Below are 26,109 nucleotides of genomic sequence, written 5' to 3'. Positions count from 1 at the left end.
TGACGTGCATTTGCTAGTCTGTTCCATTTACGTGTTCTCTGAATGCTAAAGAGGAGCCTCGCCTAGCCTCTGAAGGAAGCGAAATGGAAGGACCAGACCTGCCATGGAAGTACCTTTGACATTGAGAAACACTTATTGACTCAGCACTGTCAGGTAAGACTCTCTCAGAGGAGGCCTGTGTGTTTATATCAATAAGGAATAATGTAACAATGATGTCTGTCAAAACTGGTGGAGTTACCTTATCTTATTCTAAGTTGCTGCTCCATTTCTGAGAACAGCTGCAGCTCAGGTGCATGAATGATGGGTTGGGGAAGTGGATAATGTCTGAACTAGCTGATGAACGATATCAGCACCCTAAAGAGATTGACTGACACAAAGTATTGCATGTGTTGTGAAAATACAAAAAATACTCATCTTCAGTGTATTTAAATACAAATTACAGTATATTTTTTCAAAGGCTTTAAAATACAAAACACGAAATAGTACAATGGGTAAAGTCCTTATTTTCATTTGCAGTTTTGCATTTGTTCCTGATTTGTTTTTTTAAAATAAGACTTAAAATAACAGACAATGTTTTTCTGGAGGTCAAATGACGTGGAGTGAACTTATGAAACTATCAGTGATGTTGTGAGGAGGGAGGAGACTGAAATTCAAGCAGATAAAGTGATGGATTGCATTGATTGAAGAATAAAGAAGAGACGGAGAGAAATCTTTATATCTAACTCAACACAGGTATGTTATAAGATAAAGGTTTACCTTTCTCTCTTTCTCTTTCTCTTTCTCTTTCTCTCTCTCTCTCTCTCTCTCTCTCATATTTCTTTTGTTCAGTCATCTCTCTCATCTGTTTAATGATCTTTATAGAGTCATAGATGGAGAAACTCATTCATCTGATTTTAGTTTGTGGTGAGTACAGCAGCTCACACACATGATGATGTTAAAACACAAGATCTTAACATTATAGATGCGGTATTTCTTCATTCAAATCTTTATTACTGCTTTTTAAAAGTTAACTTATTTTCAGAAATGGAATATTATCAAATATATTAAACACTTTATTTTTTCCCAACAGTTCTTATTTCCATTCCAGATAGTTTAGAAGGTAACACGTTTATGATATTTCTCTTTGTGATATGAAATGTAAAGTGATGTGAAGAGATTTTTACATGGGCAACAATTGGGTAGTATACCATACACAGAACACTAGAGGTTTCACCTCAAGCGTGTGTGCATGTGTGTGTGTCAGATGACCCCTCCCTCCTCTACTTCGGGGCACCAGCTAAATAATTTCACTTTAACAATAAGAATGATCTAAATCAGTGGTTCTCAACTCCAGTCCTCGGCCCCCCCCTCCCATAATGTTTTAGATGTCTCCTTATATAAAACACCTGATCTCACTCATTAGGCTCCTTTCAGAATGTTTGAAACTTTTCCTTAATTAAAACACTTACAAGCTGATGATCTGAATCAGGTGTTTTATATATGGAGACATCTTAAAGGGTCTGGGAGAGGGGGCCGAGGACTGGAGTTAAGAACCACTGATCTAAATAGATCATTCAACAAATAAGAAAATATATAAATTGGAGGGAGTGTGTCATCCAATTTATCTGAAGGATTTTTTTGTGAGATTCTGACCAGCTTGTAGAACCTTTTACTGTATTATCAACACAAGGAAGACACAGTGGTAATAAAATGGAATGTATTAACAAAACATAAACAAAAATAACTAAAAACTCAGCTGGCTGTCAGCGTCTCACTAGCTGCATTCTCTGTAATCCTATGTGTCGGGCTTAGGCATCCACATTGCGTGCCCTACGCCGGGTTCTTTTGTGAGTATTTTCCGTGGGGTTAATCCTACTAGCCCACGTTTTCTCTCAGTAGAGCCCGCTCTGTGTTTCCCCAGTATGTCTTATTACTGTCTATTTATGTCAACCCATCGGTTGTTCATATCATGTACCACCCATTTACCCCTCCAGGGGGTGGCTTCCGCATCGCTCCTAGCTCCGCTCAGTTAGGTCGCTTCCCAGTTCATTGGTTCACTATCGTGGGTTAAGGGACAAGTAGTGGCCGGCATTTTGCAGTAAACCATTTTTTCCATCTCCTTAGCGGATTCGGAAGGTTTTCACAGGCACTGGAAGGGTCAGCTTTAGTGGCGCATTGGTAGGGATTCCCAATTCGGTGGTCAAGACGTGATGTCAAAGTGACCGACTGAAAGGGAACGTCTCAGTTACGTATGTAGCCCTCGTTCCCTGAAGGAAGAGAACGGAGACATCACGTCCCGTCACCATGGTTTGCTGTTCCACTGCTGATAACTGGCCAGGCACTTATGCTTGGCTTTCTCAGTTTAGCCAATACTTGTGCATAGCATGCTGTTTCCTTAAGGATTTTACAATCATCCTGGTTTCGGATGAGGCTGAAGGGGGTTTTAATGTATGATAAGAATGCTGTGGACCAATTAAAACGTCCTCTTCTTCTCTGCTTTGACACTGAGGTTGGCCATAAAAGATGTCCGAGCAGCCCTTTTATTTGATCGAACTGGACACCTGTTTGTGTTAACCCACCAAAATCCAATCCAAATGTAACAGTTGGGGAGGGGTCTGGCATGCTTGTTATCTGCTGTTCCTATAGATGTAAAGTTTTAAATGTTCTTGTGCAACATTTCTGATTTTTATCTTCTGGTGTTCTGCTGAAGAATATTTTTTAATGTTTATTGATATCAACATTTTTGCTTAACATTGACTTCGATATTAATAAATTATTTAAGAATGACTTTGTGTGTAAAAGTGGAACTTTATACCTTTCTTTATAATAGATTCATATTAAACATAGATTGTAGATTAGATATAAAGTATCAGATTAATATATCTAAATGTGAAAGAGGAGGGAAGTGTGTAGATCACTTCAAACTGAACATGAGTGTTGATGAGATTCAGATGTTAGTAGTAGATTATCACAGATGTGTTTATATCTCCACACTGACTGTTTAACTGTCTGTGATGATTTATTTTCTAGAGAATTTAGCACGTAGAGGAACAGTCACACAGTCATCCACATTTTCCACATGGATAGCTCAAAATGCCATAGATGGTGTAAGATATGGACCAGGTACAGCTGCAAACTGCTCCATTACAGGAAGTCAGTTAAGTCCATGGTGGAGGTTGGATCTCTTGGATTATTATGGGATTAGTACAGTAGTCATCACTGCTAGATCAGATTGTTGTGCTTGGGAAACCAATGGAGCAGAGATTCGAATTGGAAACTCCACTGTAAACAACGGGAACAACAATCCCATGTAAAGTTATTCATGACATCAGTTTATAGATATCATTTTAAACACTTCTAGAGATTAACTGATTATCTCTCATTCTAGATGTGCTGTAACTTCAGGTTTTCAAGCTGGTCAAACTATGAGTTACTCATGTGGTGTAATGGTGGGACGTTATATAAATGTGGTCATGACTGGACGTACATGTACTCTCTCTCTCTGTGAGGTTGAGATCTATGATACCGGTGAGTTCTGACACCTTTACATCACTATATTTAGGTCAAAACGTATTAACTTTTATTTTAAAAAAGTCAAGACAATTTTTGTTTGTTTTGGTGGCTTAGCTTCCTCTGTTGGTCTTCTTGTCCTCCAATGACTTGTATGTTGAATTGATGTCGTCTCACAAATGTTTTCAGTTTAGACTTAAAGTGATCGACTCGGTCTGATTCTTGAACAATGTTTGGTAAATCATTCTAGAGCTTAGGGGCTATGTAGAAAAATGATCTACCACCTATAGATACTTTTAAATCTCTAGTAACCAGAATTTTGCGACCGCAGTGTACGTGATGAATTGTATTCTTGTTAGCTTAGAAAACTGGTGGGTTTTGCTACGATGTGAGATGTAAAGTTTGGTATCATCTGCATAGCAATGAAAACTTATGTTATGACTTATGTTATGTTTCCTGATAATATCTCCTAGAGATAACACATATAACAAGGTTAGGACCTAGAACTGATCCCTGTGGTACGCCATATTTAACCGGAGAGTGATTTGACTTTTTCTCCTTTACATAAATAAAGTAATAGCAGTAGGTTAGATACAATCTAAACAAGGGTAACGCCTGACCACTGATGCCAATATAGTTTTCTAGCCTATTAAGTAAGATTGTGTGATCAAAGGCTGCACTTAGGTCAAATAAAATAAGATTTGAGTTTTCACCATGATTGGATGTTAAAAGGAGGTCAGAAACAGTGCTGTCTATTTGATATGGTGGGGCCTGAATTGAATCCTGATTGGAACTTTTCATACATACTATAATTCACATTTTAATATTTTAGAAAAAAAGGGGAGATTTAAGATTGGTCTTAAATAATTAAGATCTTCCAGGTGCAGCTTTTTCATAAGGGGTCTAATAAGCTGTTGGAATGTATCGATAAGTTAAAGATATTTAGTACTGAATCTGATACTACTGCTTCTATTTACACATGTTGCAAAGGATTATCACATTCGATTGTATAAACAGCACACTTTATTTACACTATAATTTCATATATCAAGGGGGAACAAAGCACTACTTCAAATTACAGATAACTTGCTATTTTTATTGTACTTGCCTTAAAACACAAATAAACACATGAAATCAGCTGGACTTGCTATTAAAATCATACTATAGGCTACTAAAATAAAATTGATGTGCTGTTATATTTTATTTGCCGACATGGATCATAGACATCGACTGTATACAATAAACTTTCGTCAGGTAAGTAGCGAATATGAAAAATGCACAATAAAATCATTAAAAAAACAATACATAATTTTCCCATAGACTTGCTTAAGTCATATTACCATAGGTACCCTGTAGTTATAATATACTTTATATAAATAAATACAATTTATAAATACAAACATTTATTATCCCAAACTTAACATATTGTCCCCTTATACCTACAATTACGTACTGTAGAAGTACTCTGTTGTTACAAATAGGTACGCTGTAAATTCTGTTGAATTACGCCGTACATTGCGGGTCGTAATATAAAGCGCTACCCCTTATTCTGTACTGTTAGATATATCTGGGAAATCAAATGTTTAAGTAAGGTATAATCTATAGGTAGCAGGTTGTTATCGCAGAAATAATGCCCGACAGTGTGTTATTTTGCAATAACAACCAGCTGTCTGTACATTATTCCGGTTATTACACGGCTCTTTACCTCACAAGTAAGTTGTTTTCAAGTTTTCTTTTTTCAAACTTTGAACGGTTGAACGGTTGTATAAAAGCAATATCGCTCTTGGATTTGTGTGACATAGCTCTGTATCATCACAGTTCTAATGGTATTTCTGATCTAATCACACTCAAGACATGTTGCTTATTAAGGTACAAGAATTAAAAATGCTGGGTTGTGTGGGCAAAGACCAGTGGGCAGTTGAATGTCTCAGAGCAGATACAAACCATAAAAACAAACATTAATTGTCTGGTTATTATTGCACAGAATCAAGCGTGCTGTATGTTAACTTGAGAACTGGATTTTTTTGTAAATTCATTTATTAGAGTGTGTATTAAAGTATGATAGTTTGTTTTTGATATTAATAAAAATAACACAATCGTTCTTCATTTTTTAATTATATAAACATTTTGCAGATTCTGTAAGGTGTAAATGTAAGAGTGATCCACTGGCTTAAAAATCTTTTTTTTTTTTTTTTTAGAAAATATAGCACGTAAAGGAACGGTTATACAGTCATCAACACATTACATCAGGGTACCTGAAAAAGCCATAGATGGTGTAAGATATGGATCACCTGATGTCTATTGTGCTACTAGTGGATATCAAAATACTCCATGGTGGAGGTTGGATCTTCAGTATAAATATGAGATTGGCACAATAATCCTCACTGCTAGATCAGACGGTTTTCTTGATCAAACGAATGGAGCAGAGATTCATATTGGAAACTCACTGGAAAACAATGGAAACAACAATCCCATGTACGGTTATTTATATAATCAGTTTAATAGCACAATATTTAAGATTTTAGCGTGAACTTATCCAATTATCACTAGCACAGTGTCATATATTTTGTTCACATGTTTACTTACAGTACATGTTTGTAGCAATGAACCCAGAGACATTAGCAAAGGTAACAGTGTAAAACATCCCTCTTCAGTCACCTGTCAATGGTGTCATGTCCGGCAATCCTTGGTTTCTGCTTTTACTGCTGTAGAAATTGGGGATAGGCATTTCTCAGTTTACGTACTTTATAGTTAACTCTTTTATAAATTCTTTAAAAAAATAAGCCTACAGAAAAATGGCGTTAAAACCCCACTCGGAGCAAAGACCTTGGTGTTTTATGTCCGCCATTACTAAGAATTCAGTACTGTTCAACCTTACAGTAATTATATTATACCAATTATTATACCCTAACCCCAAGTGACAGATAACACAGCGTTAAAACTTTTAACACTTAAATAAGTCTGCAATCTGAATCGCCAAAACAACCAGAAATACATACAAATTAATTTTCATGTATATTTAGCAATAAAGGCACTGTAAGTAGGATTTGAAGTGTTTTATTAAGCAAAGTCAATGTCTTTATTCATAAATATGTCCTTGTTGGTGTCAAATGACCTCTGGCAGTGATCTGACTTTTCTTTGTAAGCTTAGAATTTCTTCTCTTTACTTACATTGAATGGATAAGTCCAAGGAGGCTTCCATGTCATTCCGCCGTATTGATAAACTATAATAACAGAGAGGGACAAAAAGCACTAGCCTAACAACGCATTTCCACAAGGCGTCTTCATTCAGAACACATGAACCAGCTGCAACGGACAAGGAGATCGGTGATTACATAACGACTACCGTAGTTGCAACATGCATTTGAAAAGGCGAGGTGCTAGAGAGCACTGTTCGTTTGAATGCAAAATACAATTTCACCACTAGATGGGGGTAAATCCTACTTATTGTCCCTTTAAAGTCTGAAAAGACAGGTGGAATAAGCAGTAGCCTTAACTTTAGGTGGTGCATTAAAAAGAAATAAACATTGGAATAGCATTTTTTTCTATTTTAATTGTTATTGCAGATCAAATATTTGCATATTCGTGCACATCCCTAGTAGAAATCATAAGGTGTGTTTGACTTCATGTGGCACTGCACAGACTCCTACACAACTTCTTCAAGCTACGCATTTGTTATTGTTTAATTGTGACATCTAGTAGACGAAAATTGCTTATTGTGCCTTTACTGCGTACATATTGATTTATTTAAACATTTCCAGAGATATATTGATTTTCTCTTTGTCTAGATGTGCTGTAATATCTGGTCTTACTGGCAGTACCGTCAGTTATTCGTGTGATGGAATGGAGGGACGTTATGTGAATGTGATCATACCTGGACGTGCTACTAATCTCGCTCTTTGTGAGGTGGAGGTCTATGGAAAACGTAATTTATGATACACAATTCTCTACAGTTGGATGGTTAAGTTTTTAATGAGATTTTCCATAAATGGGCTGCTTTTAATTTTCTTTGTTTTGCTCTCCTGTAAAGTTTTGCTTGAATATCTGTGTTTAAGTTGATGTGATTGTTGAATTTGTGTTTTCTGTGTTTCAGGTCATTATAAAAAAAGCATTTTGAGACTGAAATTTCTCTCCAGTTTTGATGTAGCAGCTCTGAGCAGTGAAATCCTCTCTCAGGTTTGAAAAATGAGTCTTAAAAAACCAAACAAAAATAAATGTTTTTAACCCTTGTGCATTGTTCAAATTTACTACCCTTTCTTGTTGTTAGTGGACAAAAAAGGCCACTAAATTAAACGGCTGTATAAATTTATCAGATTATATTTTTCAATTTTTTTTGGCATACATCTTTTAGTCAACCTTAGTACTGATCCAAACTACCAAATGTTTACAAAAATTCCAACTCTTTCGTTGCAAAGTTCATAAGTGATGTCACTGATTTGATGGAAAAAAAACACACAATGACTGATTTTCAATATAAAAAGTGATTGTGGACTGGACTTTTTTCACCTTTTTCACAGCCTTGAGCATGTCAAAAATTAGTAAAAACATTGGCTTTGATGTATTTTTAGTTTTTCTGCAACATCATATTTAATTTTTCCCTCCCTCATTTATGGTTTGTGGCCGTTTTTGCCCCATTGACTTCCATTATAACAACATTTTTGGGTTGCAAAGCAATGACACCATATTATCATTCATTCTTGATTGTTGGTGGTTTTCCTTTTGCAAAGAGGTGCAATTTGTCATTTTTACTGTTGATCATCATGTGGCACCCTTTAGTAGGCCTGTGTATAAAACAGAGCTTAATTTCTGCTTTGTACATTGAGTTATATGGTGTATAACATCCAGGGGCGCCGCCAGCAATTTTGGGCCCTATGAAAGAATAGGGGGTTAGGCCCCCACCATACCCATTTCGCACCAAACATACAATCCAACCTACTGTAGCTATTCAAAATCTTTGTCTGTAATTTAATAATACAGAACTATTTATTTTTCTATTGTTATGACCACAATTATCAGTATTTATAGACACCTACAATGTCTGCAGCTAAGATAATTTATTGTCCAATGTAAATTTAATTGAAAAATACAGTACATTAATCGAATATTCAGAGAAAATGCAACGTTCTTAAAGATTAAAGATAAATGTGACCATGCCTGTGAAAACCCAGCTGAAGTATTTATTTGTGATTTACTGTTTTCCACATAAACTCATCCTACATAATGTAAAGAACATTTTGTAAAAGTATAAACTTGATATCTGTAATGTCATGTCAGCGATTGAAATCATAGTGAAATTAATGCTTGAAATTAAACTGTGATGCTTTTTATTTCACAATAAGATTTGAGACTTTAGTCTGATTTTCACATGCAGTCTCAGTGACATACTTGAGCTGTTACACACATCAATAACATTGTAACATTTAAAAATGGCGAACAACAACAATGCATCTTTTCTATACCTTATGCCTCAAATAAGACTGGGTCAACAATGCTTGACCAAAGCCTGTATTATAATTATTAGCATTATTTATAAGGTAAAGAACAAGTTTCACACACCAGCAGCTTAAGTAAAGCAAAAATAACGACAGATCAGTGAAAATGTGAACTTGAGAAAGTTATACTGTTATTAAATGATTCTTCAGACTGTTTTTTAATCAACGGGACTCTAAAATGAAATGAATGACAACTATAGCAAATTACAACATAGATTTCCATTGATTTCTTAAACCTGTTGCAAGGTGAGAAGCTTTAATAAACATAACTGGACTAGTTTAGCCTTCGTTGCATTTCAGTTTTATCACAATCAACTCGATTCACGACTGCATAAAAATCCTTCTTTGGCATATTGCGTTGCAAAACATTGAAGTGTGTAACCGATCGCATTTCTAGTTTATGTTAATTAGCTTATACGGGCTACGTTAATTTAAACAGCTTATAAGGGCTGACTTCGCATTAGAATCATAACACAAAACAGGGAACGTAAATCACCTTGTTTATTTTTAAACTGAGGTGAACAGAGCGAAGACTTTACAGTGGAAAGAAAACTGCATTGTATTGCTCCAGCGTCACATTGTGTAAACTGCATTTATAGTAAGGAAGTGCACATATGCAGATATCATAGCAAATAGCAGTAAATACACACACCTTTCTCTCTTGTGAAGTTCACGCGCACTCTGTGAGACAGTGGATTGAAGACGGCGCTAACACGCAGAGTAAAGACGCGGGCGGAGCTAAGAGGGCTCAGCTTAAGGGGATTTCGTTTGCGGCACAGTCCTTGGCTGGGGCCCTCAAAAGTTCATGGGCCCTTAGAATCGTCCTAACTTTTCCCCCCTTTACGGCGCCCCTGATAACATCTGATACATTTTACAGCAGTTAGATTTAGTGGCCTTTTTGCCACAAAAAAAACAAAACATGAAAGGGTAATGAATTTGCCCACAGTATATTGTTAAGGTTTTTTGAAACACTTTCAATGGGTTTTCTTAAAATATGTGTAAATATAACATTGTTCACCAAAAATCATTCAATTTGCTGATACACAGAGGAAGTGGTGGCCAAATTAAGACGTAGAAGTGATATATATTATGTGATAAGTATGTTGTATGTGTGTATTGATGAATTTCAGATGCAGTCTGCTCTGTCTTCATACATCTCTGATTTTAAACTGTCCTGGACACGACCCCCTTATAAAGAGAAAGTGAAACAACAGAACACAGGCAAGTATAAAGTCATTTTAAAACTATTTACTTTAAATTGTTTGTATCTTTTGTAATAAAGGGTCAATCCCTGAAGGGCTGAAGATCCCTCTTGTTTTCATTATTATTATTTTTATTCTGCTGTGGAAGTCAATGGCGGCCTCTAAAACATATAATATTTAACACAAATATATAAGTGTCTATATCAAAATTCCTCATGTTTAAAAAATGTCTTCCTATTTTCTTTATTTACCCTGAATCTTTGGTTTGTGGCGATTCAAATATACCCTATGGCCTCATTTTACTTTGTGGTGTAAGCATCTGGTGTAAAAACTTTACAAAATCTGACGACAAGGCATGCAAATGTTCATGTGGCTGTATCTTTGCAAAACTTCTGTGTATTGGCACAAAACTAACTATGTGTCATTATGAGCATGTCTTATCTGCTTGATATTAATTTGGCAACAGCATCACCTATTGGTAATACGTGACACACATGTTAAATTTTTCCAAACACCATTTGAAAAAAGAAAGATGTCCACATATATTTTTCTTTGTGTCCTTGGTCACCCTAAACTATGTTAACAGAAGATTTGTAGATTTGTTAGGTTTTTCCCAAGCAGTGAGGTCAGCACCTACAGTATAGGTTGCCAAGTCATTCACAAAGCCAGCGAGAAATCTGTCTAAACCTATACTGTTGTATCTCTTCTCATGTGTACAGAACCTGTAAATGTAACATGAATATTTAATTTTGTGGGTTCTCTGTCATCTGCATGAGTTGACTGCAAATAATAATAATAAGAACTCAACTTGTGATCGTCTGAAAGATGATGGACTTATATATCTCGGATAGCTTGATGGTGAATAGGGTCATTTAAAATTGTTTGCTAAAATATCGCTTTAAAGGGAGCCGGTGGGGCAAACGGCTGCTATCTGTCATATACCCATGCTGGTTTTCTTACAAACATCTTTGAAGGGAAAGATAAATAACAATTGTAATTAACAATAAACATTAACATATAAAAATTAAAATGATAAATGCTTATATACAAACACATAGTCTCTAAGGGGTGGTTTCCCGGACAGGGATTGGCTTAAGCCAGGACTAGGCCTTAGTTAAATTATGAAATATAACATTTTCTAAAAAAACATGCCTAACTTAAAACATTGCTTGTGTGCATTTTGAGGCAAAACAAAGGTCACTGATGTGTTTTAAGATATGACAGTGCAAGTTGTTTTCAGTTTGGACAGCTCTTACATTTATTTTAGTCTAGGACTAGTCTCATATATATAAACATTAGGTTGCAAAGCTATCTTTGTGTTTATTGAACCATACAGCCGAACAAAAATAATTGTATAATTGTATACAGTATGTATAATATGAAATGATATGAAGAATTGCATTTGTGTGTTTTATTCACAGGTCCTTGTGTTACATGATCTGAAAAAGACTGACTGTATATACAGGTATATTTATTTTTTATTCACTAGATTTCGAGCTAAACAGTAAATATTATTGAGTACATTTGTGACAGTTCTCATCTTAACATGTGTGTGTTGGGGGGGCAATAACACTGCATATAGTCGTATCGGTTAAACATGAACATCTGAACTGTTACACAAACATACAAAATTAATTTATCAAGAACTTGAGGTAAATGATTTTAGTCAAATTCAGTTCATTTTACCTTTTGCCATAAGTAGCGGACCACAGTAATGATATAATTATCTTTATATTTTCCATCAGTCATCCCACCCACAAATCACAGCATCTCTACTCAACACCTCCAACAGCCAACCAATAATGATCAGTTTCAGAAATCTGGACACAAACAGTGATGATAAATGATGTTAGATTACATTGACAGAAGAGGAGCATGTTTGAGACTCCGCCCTTCACCTGAACCAAACCCATTCATCAGATCCTTACCTTAAATGAACTCCTGAGGGCACCACTTTTAGTTAGACTAGGCTTTGTTATATAAAGACCTTTAGGTAGTTTAATCAAACATTTAAGTCTAGAATTAATAATAATGAATAAACCAGGTGGGTCAAAACCCTTCATATGGCAGCCAAATATGTTATGATTTCATAATCGTTTTGTGCGAGTCGGCCGAGAAAGCCATGGGCGTAGATTTAGGGTGGGACGCTAGGGACATGTCCCTAGCAATATTCAGGGAAGACTGAATTGTCCCTAGCAATAATTTCGACCAAACAATGAATCTGTATTTATATATAACCACTAATGTCCTTCTTATTCTTGTGTTTTCTGTTTTTTACTTATTATATTTTTTTTCAGGAATCATTTAAATGAGACTAGAAATCTTTTGCAATCCCGTTCTGTAAAAATGACGCTCTATGTGGTACACAAACGGTTAACAGCTTTCTTTCTCTGCAATGCCCGCCTCCGTAACTCACATCGCTAATATGATTGGCTTTGCATTTCTTTAGTCCCCCCTCTCTAATCACATTGCTAATATGATTGGATTAGCATTTCTTGAGTCCCGCCTCTCTAAATCACATCACTTTATGGGCTTGTCTTTACTCGCTACGTGTGATAGGATGGTTTCACTTTGTACAACGCGCCAAAGTTCACTCAACAAGACGCGCGTGATTATTCGGGCTACAGGTAAGTGAGGAAGAAAGTATTATTATACCCACTGTAACTGTTTCATTCACAAAATACGGAACAAGTTGTGTCACTTAATGATTCAAGAAAAGTGTTTTCACCAATACACGACAATCCCATGTTAACCTGAGGAGTTGCAAACTTTTGTCAACCTTTTATAAATGGGGTAGCAAGGTTATTTAGGGGGTCCCTAATCCATGAAAGAAAATAACCCCAACATGGTAAAAACATGAATTCATGTCATGATTGCTGAATACTTTACATTACTGCACTGTGGTCATTACTTGCACAGATGTAGACATAATGTAAGGTTGCATTTTAAACTTAAAATTATTATTTTTTCACACTGATTAACTGTCTGTTAATGAAAAGAAGATTTAATGTGAACTACAGAAACGTTAATAAACTGTGTTCAGGAAACAGCATGATATACCATCTTCAACACTGGGATTTTTTTGGCAAAATTAAATTAAGAATTAAATATTAATTGCATATTCTTCATTGTTATAAAGTAAATATGGTTATATCTCACAATGTGATTTTCTTTTTTTTGACAAAGACTTAAACAGTTACTGTTTATTAGGCTCTAGGACATAAGAATTGTTTATTATAAATTTGGGATGGCCGGGGGTGGCGAGTCAGATGTTACTGAGTAAAGTGCATACTGAGTTGTCTGTTGTTTGTGTCAAGTAAACGGTGATAAACAGTTTTTGCAATGCAACCATTTTATTTATGTCCCCACCAATGCCAGAATCAAACCTACGCCCTTGGAGAAAGCTTTTATCGAGCATGAAAGTGAATTATTGAAGTGGCCTTTTTTAAAATATAAGTTGTGTTTCTGGTTTCATGTGTTACAATTCTGATCAATCAACAGATTATTTAGTGCTCTAACACATCCTGAAGTTTGTCTTCTCAGAGTTTTTCAAAATAAAAGTAAATCGTGTTTTAATGTCAGAAGTTCCTGTCAGGGTGAAAATGACATTTGTTACTTTTGTCCCGCTGCTAATGTGGTGGCTTTCTGTTTATTTCAGCATTTATTAAAACATATCTTAAAGCCATATCTTACCTTTCCACCTCCACTTTTGAATATGTACACTAAAAAAACCCTAAGAAGTTGACTGAACTGATTTAATGAAGTAAACTTTTTCCTTCAATTTAATTAATGGGTCTTCCAAATACTAAATATTTAAGTTCACTTTACTGGTAGTCATGTAGACTGAACTTAAATTGTTAAGTTTATCAAACCTGAACTAAGTTCACTTGAAGGTCACAAGGACTGAAGTTAAATAGTCATTTAACTTTGTATAACAAGGTGTAATGAAAGGTATTTAGGACTCTATGCCAATCAACAAATTAACTTAATTCTTTACAGAAGCACACAACAAACTGTGTTGTTCACATGTTTCTTCATTATATCTCAATCTCAGTTTCTTTATAAAGCACAGTTGTTGTTCCACAGTTTAGGATCAAATATGACAAAGCCTATGTTATGTTTTTTGTAGGTTATGATGATTACTTGACTTTTTAAGTACAAACAGCATAAGGGCGTTCAGGGTAGTGTTTAAATCCTGATGTTTTTAGTTTGAATTTACACATTAAAAAGTTGGAAGGAAGTTAAAATGGCAGAATTAACACTTTTACCAAAATATGGTGACCTGAGTGCTCTTAAAAACTGGAGGCCTGTGTCAGTTTTAACAACTGATTATAAGGTAATAGCTAAAGTTTTGTCAAATTGGCTAAAACTATACTGGGAGATTTAATACATCAAGATAAATCCTACTGCATTCCAGAAGAACAATATATGATACATAGAGACAGTTAGACTACCCTAACCATATCATTTAATTCGTTACATTTATATAGCACTTTTCTCAGTACTCAAAGCGCTTTACATATGAATGGGGGAATCTCCTCGACCACCACCAATGGGCAAGTTTGGCCAGGATGCCGGGGCACACCCCTACTCTTTTTCGAATGACATCCTGGGATTTTTAATGACCACAGAGAGTCAGGACCTCGTTTTAACGTCTCATCCAAAAGACAGTGCTTTTTTTGACAGTATAGTGTCCCAGTCACTATACTGGGATGTTAGGACCCACACAGGGTGAGCACCCCTTACTGGTCTCACTAACACCTTTACCAGTAGCAACCTGATTTTCCCAGGTGGTCTCCCATCCAAGTACTGACCAGGCTCAAACCTGCTTAGCATCAGTGGGCAAGCTGTCTTGGGCTACAGGGTGATATGGCATATGAAGTGAATATTGTCTTTCTGTTTTATGAATCAGGAAAAAGCATTTGATAGAGTTTACTATGGTTTCTTGTTTGAAACAATGAGTACTTTGGGGTTTGGAGATGATTTCTTGGATCAAACTCTTATATACAAATGTCTTTTGTGTTCTCCAAATATGTTGTGGTTTAAGCAAACCAATGAGATAACTTAAAGGTATACAACAAGGATGCTCACTGTCTGTTCAGTTATATGCTTTGCAGTGGAGCCACTCCTGTGTCCAGTTATGTTGGACTCCTTAAAAACAGTTAGTTCCTTTTTTTGCCACAACAGAGATGTTTTCATATTTTTTATAACCTTCAGGATCGTCTTCTTTACATAGATATTTTGCGCACTGACTTTCTCTATTATTACCTTCCATTGTTCCTGTTTTTTTGCCGCGGTTACATTCGGATTTAGTTTGCTTTTTAAAATGGCTTTGCCTATATTATTCTAGAAGTATACATTTCTCATCCTCCATCCAGTTTGGCTTTCTCCTATTGTTTTCCTTATCAATTTCTTTGTCCAGTATTCGCTTTGCTCCGTTGTGTGATAGGGTTTAGTAGTGTTTCTATGGTAACACTAGACTTTTATAACGTTAAAACAGGATCTCCAGGGTCGTGAAACACTTTACAGTTTCCCTTACCTAAGAGAACTGTTTAAGGAAATTTATGCAACACCCTTAAAGGAATAGTCTACTCATTTTCAATATTAAAATATGTTATTACCTTAACTAAGAAGAGTTGATACATCCCTCTATCATCTGTGTGCGTGCACGTAAGCGCTGGAGCGCGCTGCGACACTTCGATAGCATTTAGCTTAGCCCCATTCATTCAATGGTACCAATCAGAGATAAAGTTAGAAGTGACCAAACACATCAACGTTTTTCCTATTTAAGACGAGTAGTTATACGAGCAAGTTTGGTGGTACAAAATAAAAGGTAGCGCTTTTCTAAGCGGATTTAAAAGAGGAACTATATTGTATGGCGGAACAACACTTTTTTGAGTACTTTGACTCGGCGCAGTAACACCCTCCCTCTCCCATTATGAGAGGGAGAAGGGTAGCGGACTTTTCAGGCGAGTCGAAGTACTCCCCTAAGTGCTATTAAAATATAGTTCCTCTTTTAAGTCCGCTTAGAAAAGCGCTACGTTTTATTTTGTACCACCAAACTTGCTCGTATAACTACTCGTCTTAAATAGGAAAAACTTTGATGTGTTTGGTCACTTCTAACTTTATCTCTGAGTGGTACCATTGAATGAATGGGGCTAAGCTAAATGCTATTGAAGTGTCGCAGCGCGCTCCAGCGCTTACGTGCATGCACACAGATGATAGAGGGATGTATCAAATCTTCTTAGTTAAGGTAATAACATAGTTTAATATTGAAAATGAGTAGACTATTCCTTTAAGTTATTATCTTAGGTAAGGGGAAATTGCCCCTTATGTGTCATACTTAAGGGGAAAAACTTAGGGTGCTTCATGCAACCAGGCACTGTCCTACAGTTTCTATATAAAATCTGTCATCTTAGATCAATGGACCGATGGATTTCTGCAGAAAATCTAGTCATAAATATTGGGATCCATTCTGTTTGTGCGATTGAAAAAGTATTATCTGAGATTCAGGTGTCTTTTCCTGCAATACCATTGCAAACCGAAATAGTCAAGAATGTATTCCCCAGCATCAGTGTGTATGTAAATTAAGGGGATTGGCAGGAGTTTAATTGTATGGTAACGTATACTGTATGTGTTTCACATCTATTGCAACAGCTGCCTACTCTTGGATAGTTTAGTTTCATTTGAGGAGTTAACTGATGCTGTTAACAGCCCCTTTCTCTCTCTCTCTCTCTCTCTCTCTCTCTCTCTCTCTCTCTCTCTCTTTTTCTCTCCATGGGTCTGCCTCTTTTTCTTTATAATCAAATAAAAATCTATCACAGTCAGTCACGTTATTCAATATGTTCAGATTTGTGTGTCTCAAGGGCATTTATAACTTACCTTTATATTTGAATACTTATCCTATCAGTTAAAATGCATGACCAATTGTAAAAGCAGCTTTCAGGTTCAGTGAGAAGTCATTTACATTGTAAAAACAGTCACCTCTATAAACAGATTTCTCTTCAGGTCAGTCCTTGTTCAGATGTCATGTGATGATCATTTACTCTTCTCTTGCTGGTACCTGCTTACCTTGAAACAGAAATAGAACAGAATTTTCATCAAAAATATTTCATTTCTCTATAATAACAGATTATTTAGGAATTTTTTCCTACATAATAACAAACAACTCAGCACAGTATAGGATCACTGAACCTGACAAAAAATGTACAGATACAAAAAAATACAGATTTACATAGTAAAAAACTGTGTCTCACAACTGTGTTTAATAAATTTGAAAATGTGCATATGTATTTACATATTTATGCATAAACGCTAGTGGTGCACTTTAACCCTCTGGGATCCGACCATTTTGGGACACTATCAGAGGTTCTGACATGCTCTTACATTTGGTCTTTTTTCAGTTGCTTTAAAACATAATAATGGCAAGTGTCTTATACCACTGTTTAGCACAAACTGGGCTAAAATATTATATGAGCTACATGTATGTACATGTTTGTATTTTTGAGAGAATATATAAATATAAGTTCACAAAACCCATACTAAACATGTTTTAACAAGACTTTCCTAAACAGAATCTAGTAGTCTAGAGTTTTTTCTTTAAAATGATGTGAAAATCATCCTGCCTACTCATTCATGTAAACCAATATATTGATTTAGAAATTGTAAGACACTTTTTGTTTAGAGTGGCCATATGCGAGAAGGATTGATTGACAGTTAGCAAACAATGAGCTGCATAATGAGCTGCATAATGAGGCAGGAGGGAACTACAGTAAAGAATGTGAGGACAAATGTATACATGTTTGTTTGAGGTTTATTAAGAAGTTAACAATATAATCAAAATAGAAATGAAGGTCAGTAGGACATTTTCAGTTTATTTGGAAACAAACTCTATTTAAAAACTTAACTTGAATAAGAAACTGATAAACAACAGAGCTGTAAACTTCATGTGGCTCATGTTACCATATAACTTTATGTCCAAAAAGTGAGAATACGTTTTTCCACTTTATAGTTTTGTACTGATGAGAGGGATGCAGACCTGTAAGAGAGTTATGAACAGCTGTTAGCATAAATGGTCCACAGAAAAATACCCATACATACATAAACTAAATTAGTATCTCAGATAAACATCTGCAATGATTAGTTATATAAAAAGCTGTTTTCAGATGACTGTTTTCAGATGCCCATCCCCTTATCATCTAGCTTCTGTTTTAAACGCGTTTCTGTAAGCGAGTATGAACTTTAAAAACAAATCGCATATGGCATCCATGTGCGTGAGCTCGCGTCTCTGTGGAAACAACGCGGCGCTCATAATAAAACGGTGTCGCGTGTAAAGCACATGTAAACAATGTCATATTACAGCAGATCCCCCAGTGCAGCATTACTCAAAGTTGCCATGAAGAATACGAAAGTGAATAACTGTGTCTAACACTGTACAGCATGTAACAATGAAATCCGCCATTACGTGATCACGCGAACTCGTTTGTAAATAAGCATGTAAACATGGAATCATATTACAGCACACACTTAAAAGATACAGCAGTGCAGCATTACTCAAAGTTGCCATGAAGGATACGAAAGTGAATTACTGTGTCTAACACTGTACAGCATGTAACAGTGAAATCCGTCATTACGTGATCACGCGTACTCGTTTGTAAACAATGCGAAAGTTTTTCAATCCGAAGTGTGCAGTCTGCTGAGGTTGCTTATGTAGTAGTGTTGGGCGATATGCCCTATTTTGAGATCGTCCTATCGTCAGCCTCTGAGATCGGCGATACACGATAGTATCGGGGGGCGGGGCAGTAGTTTACTCATTTTTTATTTGTAAATTTTTTACTCATTATAAAAGTCACTTGATGGGTGGACAAAAAAGAACAAGAGCAACACCGTCATGACCGCAACCTTCTTAAAACTGATGCCATTAATGCGAGCGCGTAATTAAAACCCTAACCATGATTACTTAATAACTATAAAAACATGCATCTGCGCACGCACATACAAACAGTTGGAAGGGATGGATTATAGATCGCCGTCTGGGTATGTATAAAAGTAACAGTCATCCAACGACACCAGCTCACTCTTTCATCCAGGGCTTCCTCTTCGGCATAAGGGGCAAGTGCTGACAACATTTACACACCAGTGCCAGAAATCTTCAAGTGTAAACACAGCAATGACAAGACTCACCCACAGCAATCCACACACTCATGGTGACATAAGGCCGCACCGCCACAAGAGCTGGGAGTAGACCCGGGATGGCAGACAGAAAGGCTGACATGAAGGATGGCTGGATAGGCGTCACCCCGCCACAGTAATCCACACCGCTGCTCTGTTTCAAGTCGTGCTAGCAGACACTGCTCATACAAACATTCCAAGAGCTGTAACAATGCGTACTCACGGGTTTGTTGATCCACGACAATTCCCTTCTCCTTATCCTTCCCAACGCGTCCTTCAATGACGCTGATGATCAATACGGGAGACTGAAGAGCAAGCAGTGCATGTAAACACAAGATTGCAATGAAGACTTCTTACATATATGGAACTCTCTACTCTTTTAATTCCTCTTCGTGTGTGCTACCAAATCCACAATATCCTTAGTACGTCTCTCTCTCTCTCTCTCTCTCTCTCTCTCTCTCTCTCTCTCTCTCTCTCTCTCTCTCTCTCTCTCTCTCTCTCCTTCTCAGCCCACTCGCTGCTCCGTCTCACCTCCCGTCTCGACCGGAATAACAACTGCCTCTTCCTGTTCCTTTAATGCTCTTTTTATACTCTACCTCTTCCTTGATTCACCCAATCATCAATCACCACGTTTATTTCCACACCTGCATGCAATGAAGCCCAAATTTGGTTGCCCAGAGTAACCAAGAAGTAGTGGTGCATCACGGATTCTCATCCGGGCGGAACCATTAGTTGCCACTTTTAGTTCCGCTCTTGAATCACCCCGTGACATCCTCCCCCGCCAAATCGTTCTAGTCCCTAGAACGTCGATCGCCTGTCCAGTCGCCATACCGTACAGGGGGCCTTCCTCGGTTCTCTCGTTGGGACCGACAGGGAGGTGAAACAGGGTCGACCCGGGCAGGCACATGCACACGGTTACCTAGGACCGCGTCCCATCCACCTATCCACGGTGCTGCGGGCACCAGCTCCTTTGGAGTTTCTTCCACAGGTCTGGGGTAATTTGGGCGGGGTCGGATCATGTTCCGATGGACCACTATGTCCGGCGCGGCCTTCCCTTCAGGGCGGATAGTATACACAGGTTTTCCTGGCCGCCGCTGCCCTTATACTACATAGGGGGTGGCTTCCCATCGATCACTTAATTTACCTTTCCCTTGTCGCCGATTGTCCCGCACCAGGACTCGCTCTCCCGGGAGTAGGGGGGCCTCTCGTGCTGTTCGGTCATACAACCTTTTACTCTTCTCTGTGGCAATCTGTATCCGTTTGGATACCTGCCCGTAGGCAAAGTGAAGTTGCTGGTGGTGGCAATCCAACCACTCCGTAAGGCTCACCTCCTCTTCCACTGCGCCTGTCCGACCCCTTTATCTTCTTTGTCCCCCTTTAATTCACGAGAGGACATTCTCAACTTCTACTCTGTGTCTTTCAGATGGGCTCCCGATGGACGCTCCAACCTCTCTTCCTGGGCGTAAAGCAGAGACAGATAAGTACACTGGGGAGTGGGTAGTTAAATACCTTAACAGGCCACCTTCGGCGTGTAGAGGAATAAGCTGGGCTTACAGCACGGTGTCTAGAAGGTATACAAGTACGTGCCTGGACTTTGAGCTGGAGACGTCTAGAAGGTATAAAGGTGAGTATACAGGAAGGTACACTGGGCACTTGGCTTTGGGCGTACAGGTGAGTATACAGGGAGATACACTGGGCACTTGGCTTTGGGCGTACAGGTGAGTATACAGGGAGGTACACTGGGCACTTGGCTTTGGGCGTTCAGGTGAGTATACAGGGAGTTACACTGGGCACTTGGCTTTGGGCGTACAGGTGAGTATACAGGGAGGTACACTGGGCACTTGGCTTTGGGTGTACAGGTGAGTATACAGGGAGGTACACTGGGCACTTGGCTTTGGGCGTACAGGTGAGTATAGAGGAAGGTACACTGGGCACTTGGCTTTGGGCGTACAGGTGAGTATACAGGAAGGTACACTGGGCACTTGGCTTTGGGTGTACAGGTGAGTATACAGAGCTTGAAATAAATACAACTCACAGACCCGTAGGTAGGCAGACGTCAAGCTTTAGCTCTTTGGGGCTTAGGTGGCTGGAGAGGACGTATGTACACACAGCGAACTTCTAGCCTTCCTTGCTAGGACAGACTTCTAGTGTAACACTTGAACGTGGACTTAAAATACATCGTGGAACAGTCCCACGTTGACACAGAGCCCTTGGCTCAAACCTGCAGACTGGCAACAGACACACACAGAGTCTCTTCAACAATAGACTACTTCGGTGAATATGTAGGGAGAGATACAACACCTCTTGACTTCGAACAGACGTACAGATGTAGGGACAGCCCGAGGCTGCTGCACGTTGGGCCTAACACAGCCACAGATAAAATCCTGAACAGTGGGTAAGATGGAATAGGACTCCACACCAGATGATATACCGTACGAGTGGGCCAATCACTTCCCTCTCCTCTCTTCCGAACAGCGGGACAAGAGATCTAGACAGGGGCGGGCACCTGCAAACACTCAACAGGCACATATAATCATACACCAAGACAGTACATGTACTTTCTTCCACACAGCAGCCAATTAACACTCTCCCTCCTTCAAATACTCCACACAATATTCGTACTTCTTACAGTCGGCATGCCACCACCAGGTGGAGGAAGGGATTACGAGTCACAGTCGGGTTGTATAATAGATGTATCAGTCGTCCACCAACATCAGCTCACTTCCCTCTGTCAGGGTTCTCGTCTTCGGCCTAGTGAGTGATCGCTGACAACATTGACACAGCACAACACTACAATTCTTAATTCTCATATTTGCCAAGAGTGCCAATATTTTGGTCTTCAACTGTATAAATTTGTAATAGAGCTGCTTAATTTCTCTTTAAGGTCAATTGGACACACCTTTAGTAAAATATATAGTAGACGTTCTTAGAAAATGTGTGAGACATCTTCCTCACAATTTGCATGTCTTTAATTTGAATTGCGCACCTCACTTACAGCATCAAGGGCAAATTTACTATCTCTTAATATAATATGTATTATAGTACTAACAAATTGAATTGCTGCAAACTTTTGTTTTATTTACTTGCTAAAAGTTTAGTAATTAAGCAGCAGAACTGTTTCCAGACTTGTAATACTATATGTTTTGTTTAAAGCAACATTGGAAATAGGATTTGAGTATGAGATTTTTTTTAACGAGCCATGAAATCACTTGACTCTGACTCGTGACAAATGACTTCAGACTTGACTCAGACTTTAGATACACTGCAAAAATAATTATTTTCAAGGAAAAAAGTAGTTTTGTATTGTTTTCAGTAAAAATATCTAACAATTCTTAAATTAAGATGCTTTTTCTTGATGCGCAAAACGACCCCCCAAAAATAAGTCTTGTTTTAGACCAAAAATATAAAACTTAAGTGATTTTGTGCATAAAACAAGCAAAGAAATCTGCCAATGGGGTAAGCAAAAATATCTTGAACATTTTCTTAAACACTAAATTCAAGAAAAATTCAAGAAAATTTTGCTTACACCATTGGCAGATTTTTTTTGCAAGCAACAAAAATCTTGCCAATGGGGTTAGCTAGATTTTTTTTCTTACCCCACTACCCGATTTTGCTTGTTTTAGCGCAAATTCACTTACATTGTATTTTTTTCCTAAAACTAGACTAAGACACAAATTCTTCTTATTTTAAAATGGTTAACTCTCTGATCAGTGTCCTGACTAATAAATCAGATTGAGACACAGCCAAATCCTTGAGAGAAACCAGACTTAGCTTTACAAACAATATCACATGCCAAACAGATTGTTGGTCATTTGTAGTAAAATTAAACACACAAAACCAAACCTGTGTCTGGTACTTACGCACGTGCGGGGCGGGGGGGGGGGGGGGGTTGTTTGTGAGGGTGAAAATTCACAGGCTTCGAGGGTTCTGGTCTTTGTTAATGACTAAAAAATATTCATACTATCATAACAGCTTATATAAAAAAACATAGAGTGCCATAAAAATAGTTTTCACATTACTAATTATCAGGCTCATACTGATTGTATAATTCTCTGATATATCCTCATAAATGCTGTTTTATTATTATTTAAATAATTAAGAAGAAGAATTTCAGAACAGGATTACATTAGATTTATATTTTAAATATGACAAAAAAACACAAGCCTGTGAACCTAATTATATCTTAATGTCACGATGCAATATATAATATCATATAGTATCAAAACTGCATACTGCATACAAAACACACGCACGCACGCACGCACGCACGCACGCACACACACACACACACACACACACACACACACACACACACACGCACACACACGCACACACACGCACACACACACACAATGTATACATTGTAATACACTGTAAGTCACTTGGGATAAAAGTTTCTGCCAAATGCATAAATATAAATATATAGATATAAAATAATATAGATATCTCACTCTATTTGCAAGGAAAATAAAATATTAGATTTAAAATTATGTTTTCTATTCTGCTTTGCTTTGTTATTAGTTTCAACTGTGTGCGTGCGTGTGTGTCAGTAAGGAGCGTGCTCTTTTTGTACTTTGAGCACCTGCCCCTCCAAAGTCTCTGCACGGCCCTGCTGGCACTAACATGGGTAAAGATCTCATTGTCATTGGCAGATTTGCATATGAACCTGATTTGATTTGTAAAAGACTCAAGATGACCCCTGATGTTTTTCTAGAGGTCAAATGAAATTAACTTATGAAACTATCAGTGAGGGTGTGATGAGGGAGGAGACTAAAATTAAAGCAGACTGAGTGATGGATTGGATTGATTTCAGAGTAAAGAAGAGAGTAAAGAGAGAGAGACATCATATCTAACTCCACACAGGTATGTTATCATCATAATAATAAAAAAATAATAAGAAACTCAAAGTGATACAGAAGATCAATGCTGAATATCTCTTATATTCTCTCATTTGTTTAATGATCTTTATAGAGTCAGAGATGGAGAAACTCATTCATCTGATTTTACTTTCTGGTGAGTACAGCAGCTGACACACATGCACTGCAAAAATGACTTTTGTTTTCTTGTAAAAATATCTGAAAATTCTTAAATCAAGATGGATTTTCTTGATGAGCTAAATGACCTAAGAAAATAAGTCTAGTTTTTAAACAAAAATATAGAATTTAAGTAAATTTGTGATAAAAACAAGAATTTTTTTTGTAAGTCTTTAAGAAAAAGTAAACTTATTTTAAGGTTTTTTTCTTAATCCAATGGCAGATTTTTGTTGCTTGTTTTAGGCACAAATTTACTTAAATTGTATATTTTTGCCTAAAATGTGGGTGGTCAGTGCTCGTGTTGTTTTGCTTTAGTTCAGTAAACAAGACTTAAAATCTTAAACCACTTTGCTTATCAAGTAAATGGATCTCAATTTAATAATTTTTTGATATTTTTACTGATAACAAGACAAAAATACTAAGTAAGAAAGTCATTTTTTGCTGTGTGGGCACACACAAGATGATCATTTGAAATACTAGTAACTTAAAGCGGAAGTCCACCCTAAAACAACATTATGCTCCAACACTATATTTCATGCCATATATGTAGTTGATTGTGCTGCCATCAAATGTACTAACTCCATATAAAAAATTAAAGCTTTTAACTGCTACAGTAACGGTGATTTGACGCGTCATCAAATCACCGGAAGAAAAATGCACGACTACATTAATTCTGAATGTTCTAAATGGGGGCGGGTCTTGAGGCGAGATGATTGACAGTAGATGATAACGTTTTTGATTGACAGCTGCACAGGAGCTAACGTTAGCTTGCTTTGCTCGTGTTTATAATAACAACAACATGATAATAACTTTCTACGTAGTATGTTTACCGTAGTTACACAAAACAAGCAACAACTAAGCCAAATGATGTTTTAGATATTTTAACAATTTTACATTACCTGAGTCCGCGGAAAAACTGGGCTGAAAACAGTACTCAAAATCTTCCTGACGAAAGTGCTGGCTGCATATTCAAAGTAGTGTAGTGGTGGGTCAGCTGAGGGTCGCGTTGATGTCAACAATAAAAACTCCCGGTGGCCTGAATTTGTTGTCCTTACATCCACATACTGCACAGGTTCTAGTCATCTTTTATCGAGGGCTTTGGTGATTTCCCCCTCAGAGACGGTTAAAGCGGAGTTGCTCTTTGGATGGGTTCGTCTGCCGGCTAACTTCAAGTTGACTTGAGTTGATTTGAGAGCTAGTTGAGCGGTAAAAGAAGTTATTAGGCTTGTTCAACTTCATGTGGCGTTGCAAGAATCGACAGCGGGATGACGTCAAAGTACCGCGAGAGCGATTCGCGATATCATACGGAGGAGTTTGCTTTTAAATCCCTTTCGCGGAACCTTGACGTCATCCAGCTGTCGGTTCCTGCGGCGCCGCATGAAGTCAAACAAACCTGACGACTGCATCGAACAGTGGTTAGTGGGTGGAGCTAATGACTCAGTTTCGCGCAGTGCATTCTGGTTAATTGTGTCCATTAAAGACCGTTACGAAAATTCCGCTTCAACACACTATCAATCTAATAATCGAAATCGTGCAAATTTATTGATTTTTCTTCATGTATAATGCAAAGTGGACATAAATTACCCGTGATAAACATGCTAAAATGTCTAGATTGGACTTCCCCTTTAAGAATAAATGACTTTTGTGTTCATCTGAATTTAAATTATTTTCAAACATCATTGTTAAAATTGTTTATTTTTTTCAACAGTTCTTGTTTCCATT

At 37.4% G+C, this 26,109-nt stretch overlaps 1 protein-coding gene across 1 annotated transcript in view; it reads left to right on the top strand.

Annotated features, from left to right (window-relative positions):
• Nucleotides 1-12,728: 12,728 nt before the first annotated feature.
• LOC141281493 (uncharacterized) overlaps nucleotides 12,729-26,109 on the top strand; it is a 142,027-nt gene continuing 128,646 nt past the window's right edge. Inside the window, exon 1 of the mRNA XM_073813290.1 lies at nucleotides 12,729-12,810. Within this exon, the coding sequence (XP_073669391.1) occupies nucleotides 12,744-12,810 (67 nt within the window). The 5' untranslated portion in view covers nucleotides 12,729-12,743. The remainder of the gene's footprint in view (nucleotides 12,811-26,109) is intronic.

Source organism: Paramisgurnus dabryanus, chromosome 2 (assembly GCF_030506205.2).
Source record: "Paramisgurnus dabryanus chromosome 2, PD_genome_1.1, whole genome shotgun sequence".
Taxonomy (NCBI): Eukaryota; Metazoa; Chordata; class Actinopteri; order Cypriniformes; family Cobitidae; genus Paramisgurnus; species Paramisgurnus dabryanus.
This window is presented reverse-complemented; position numbering and strand designations above follow the sequence as displayed.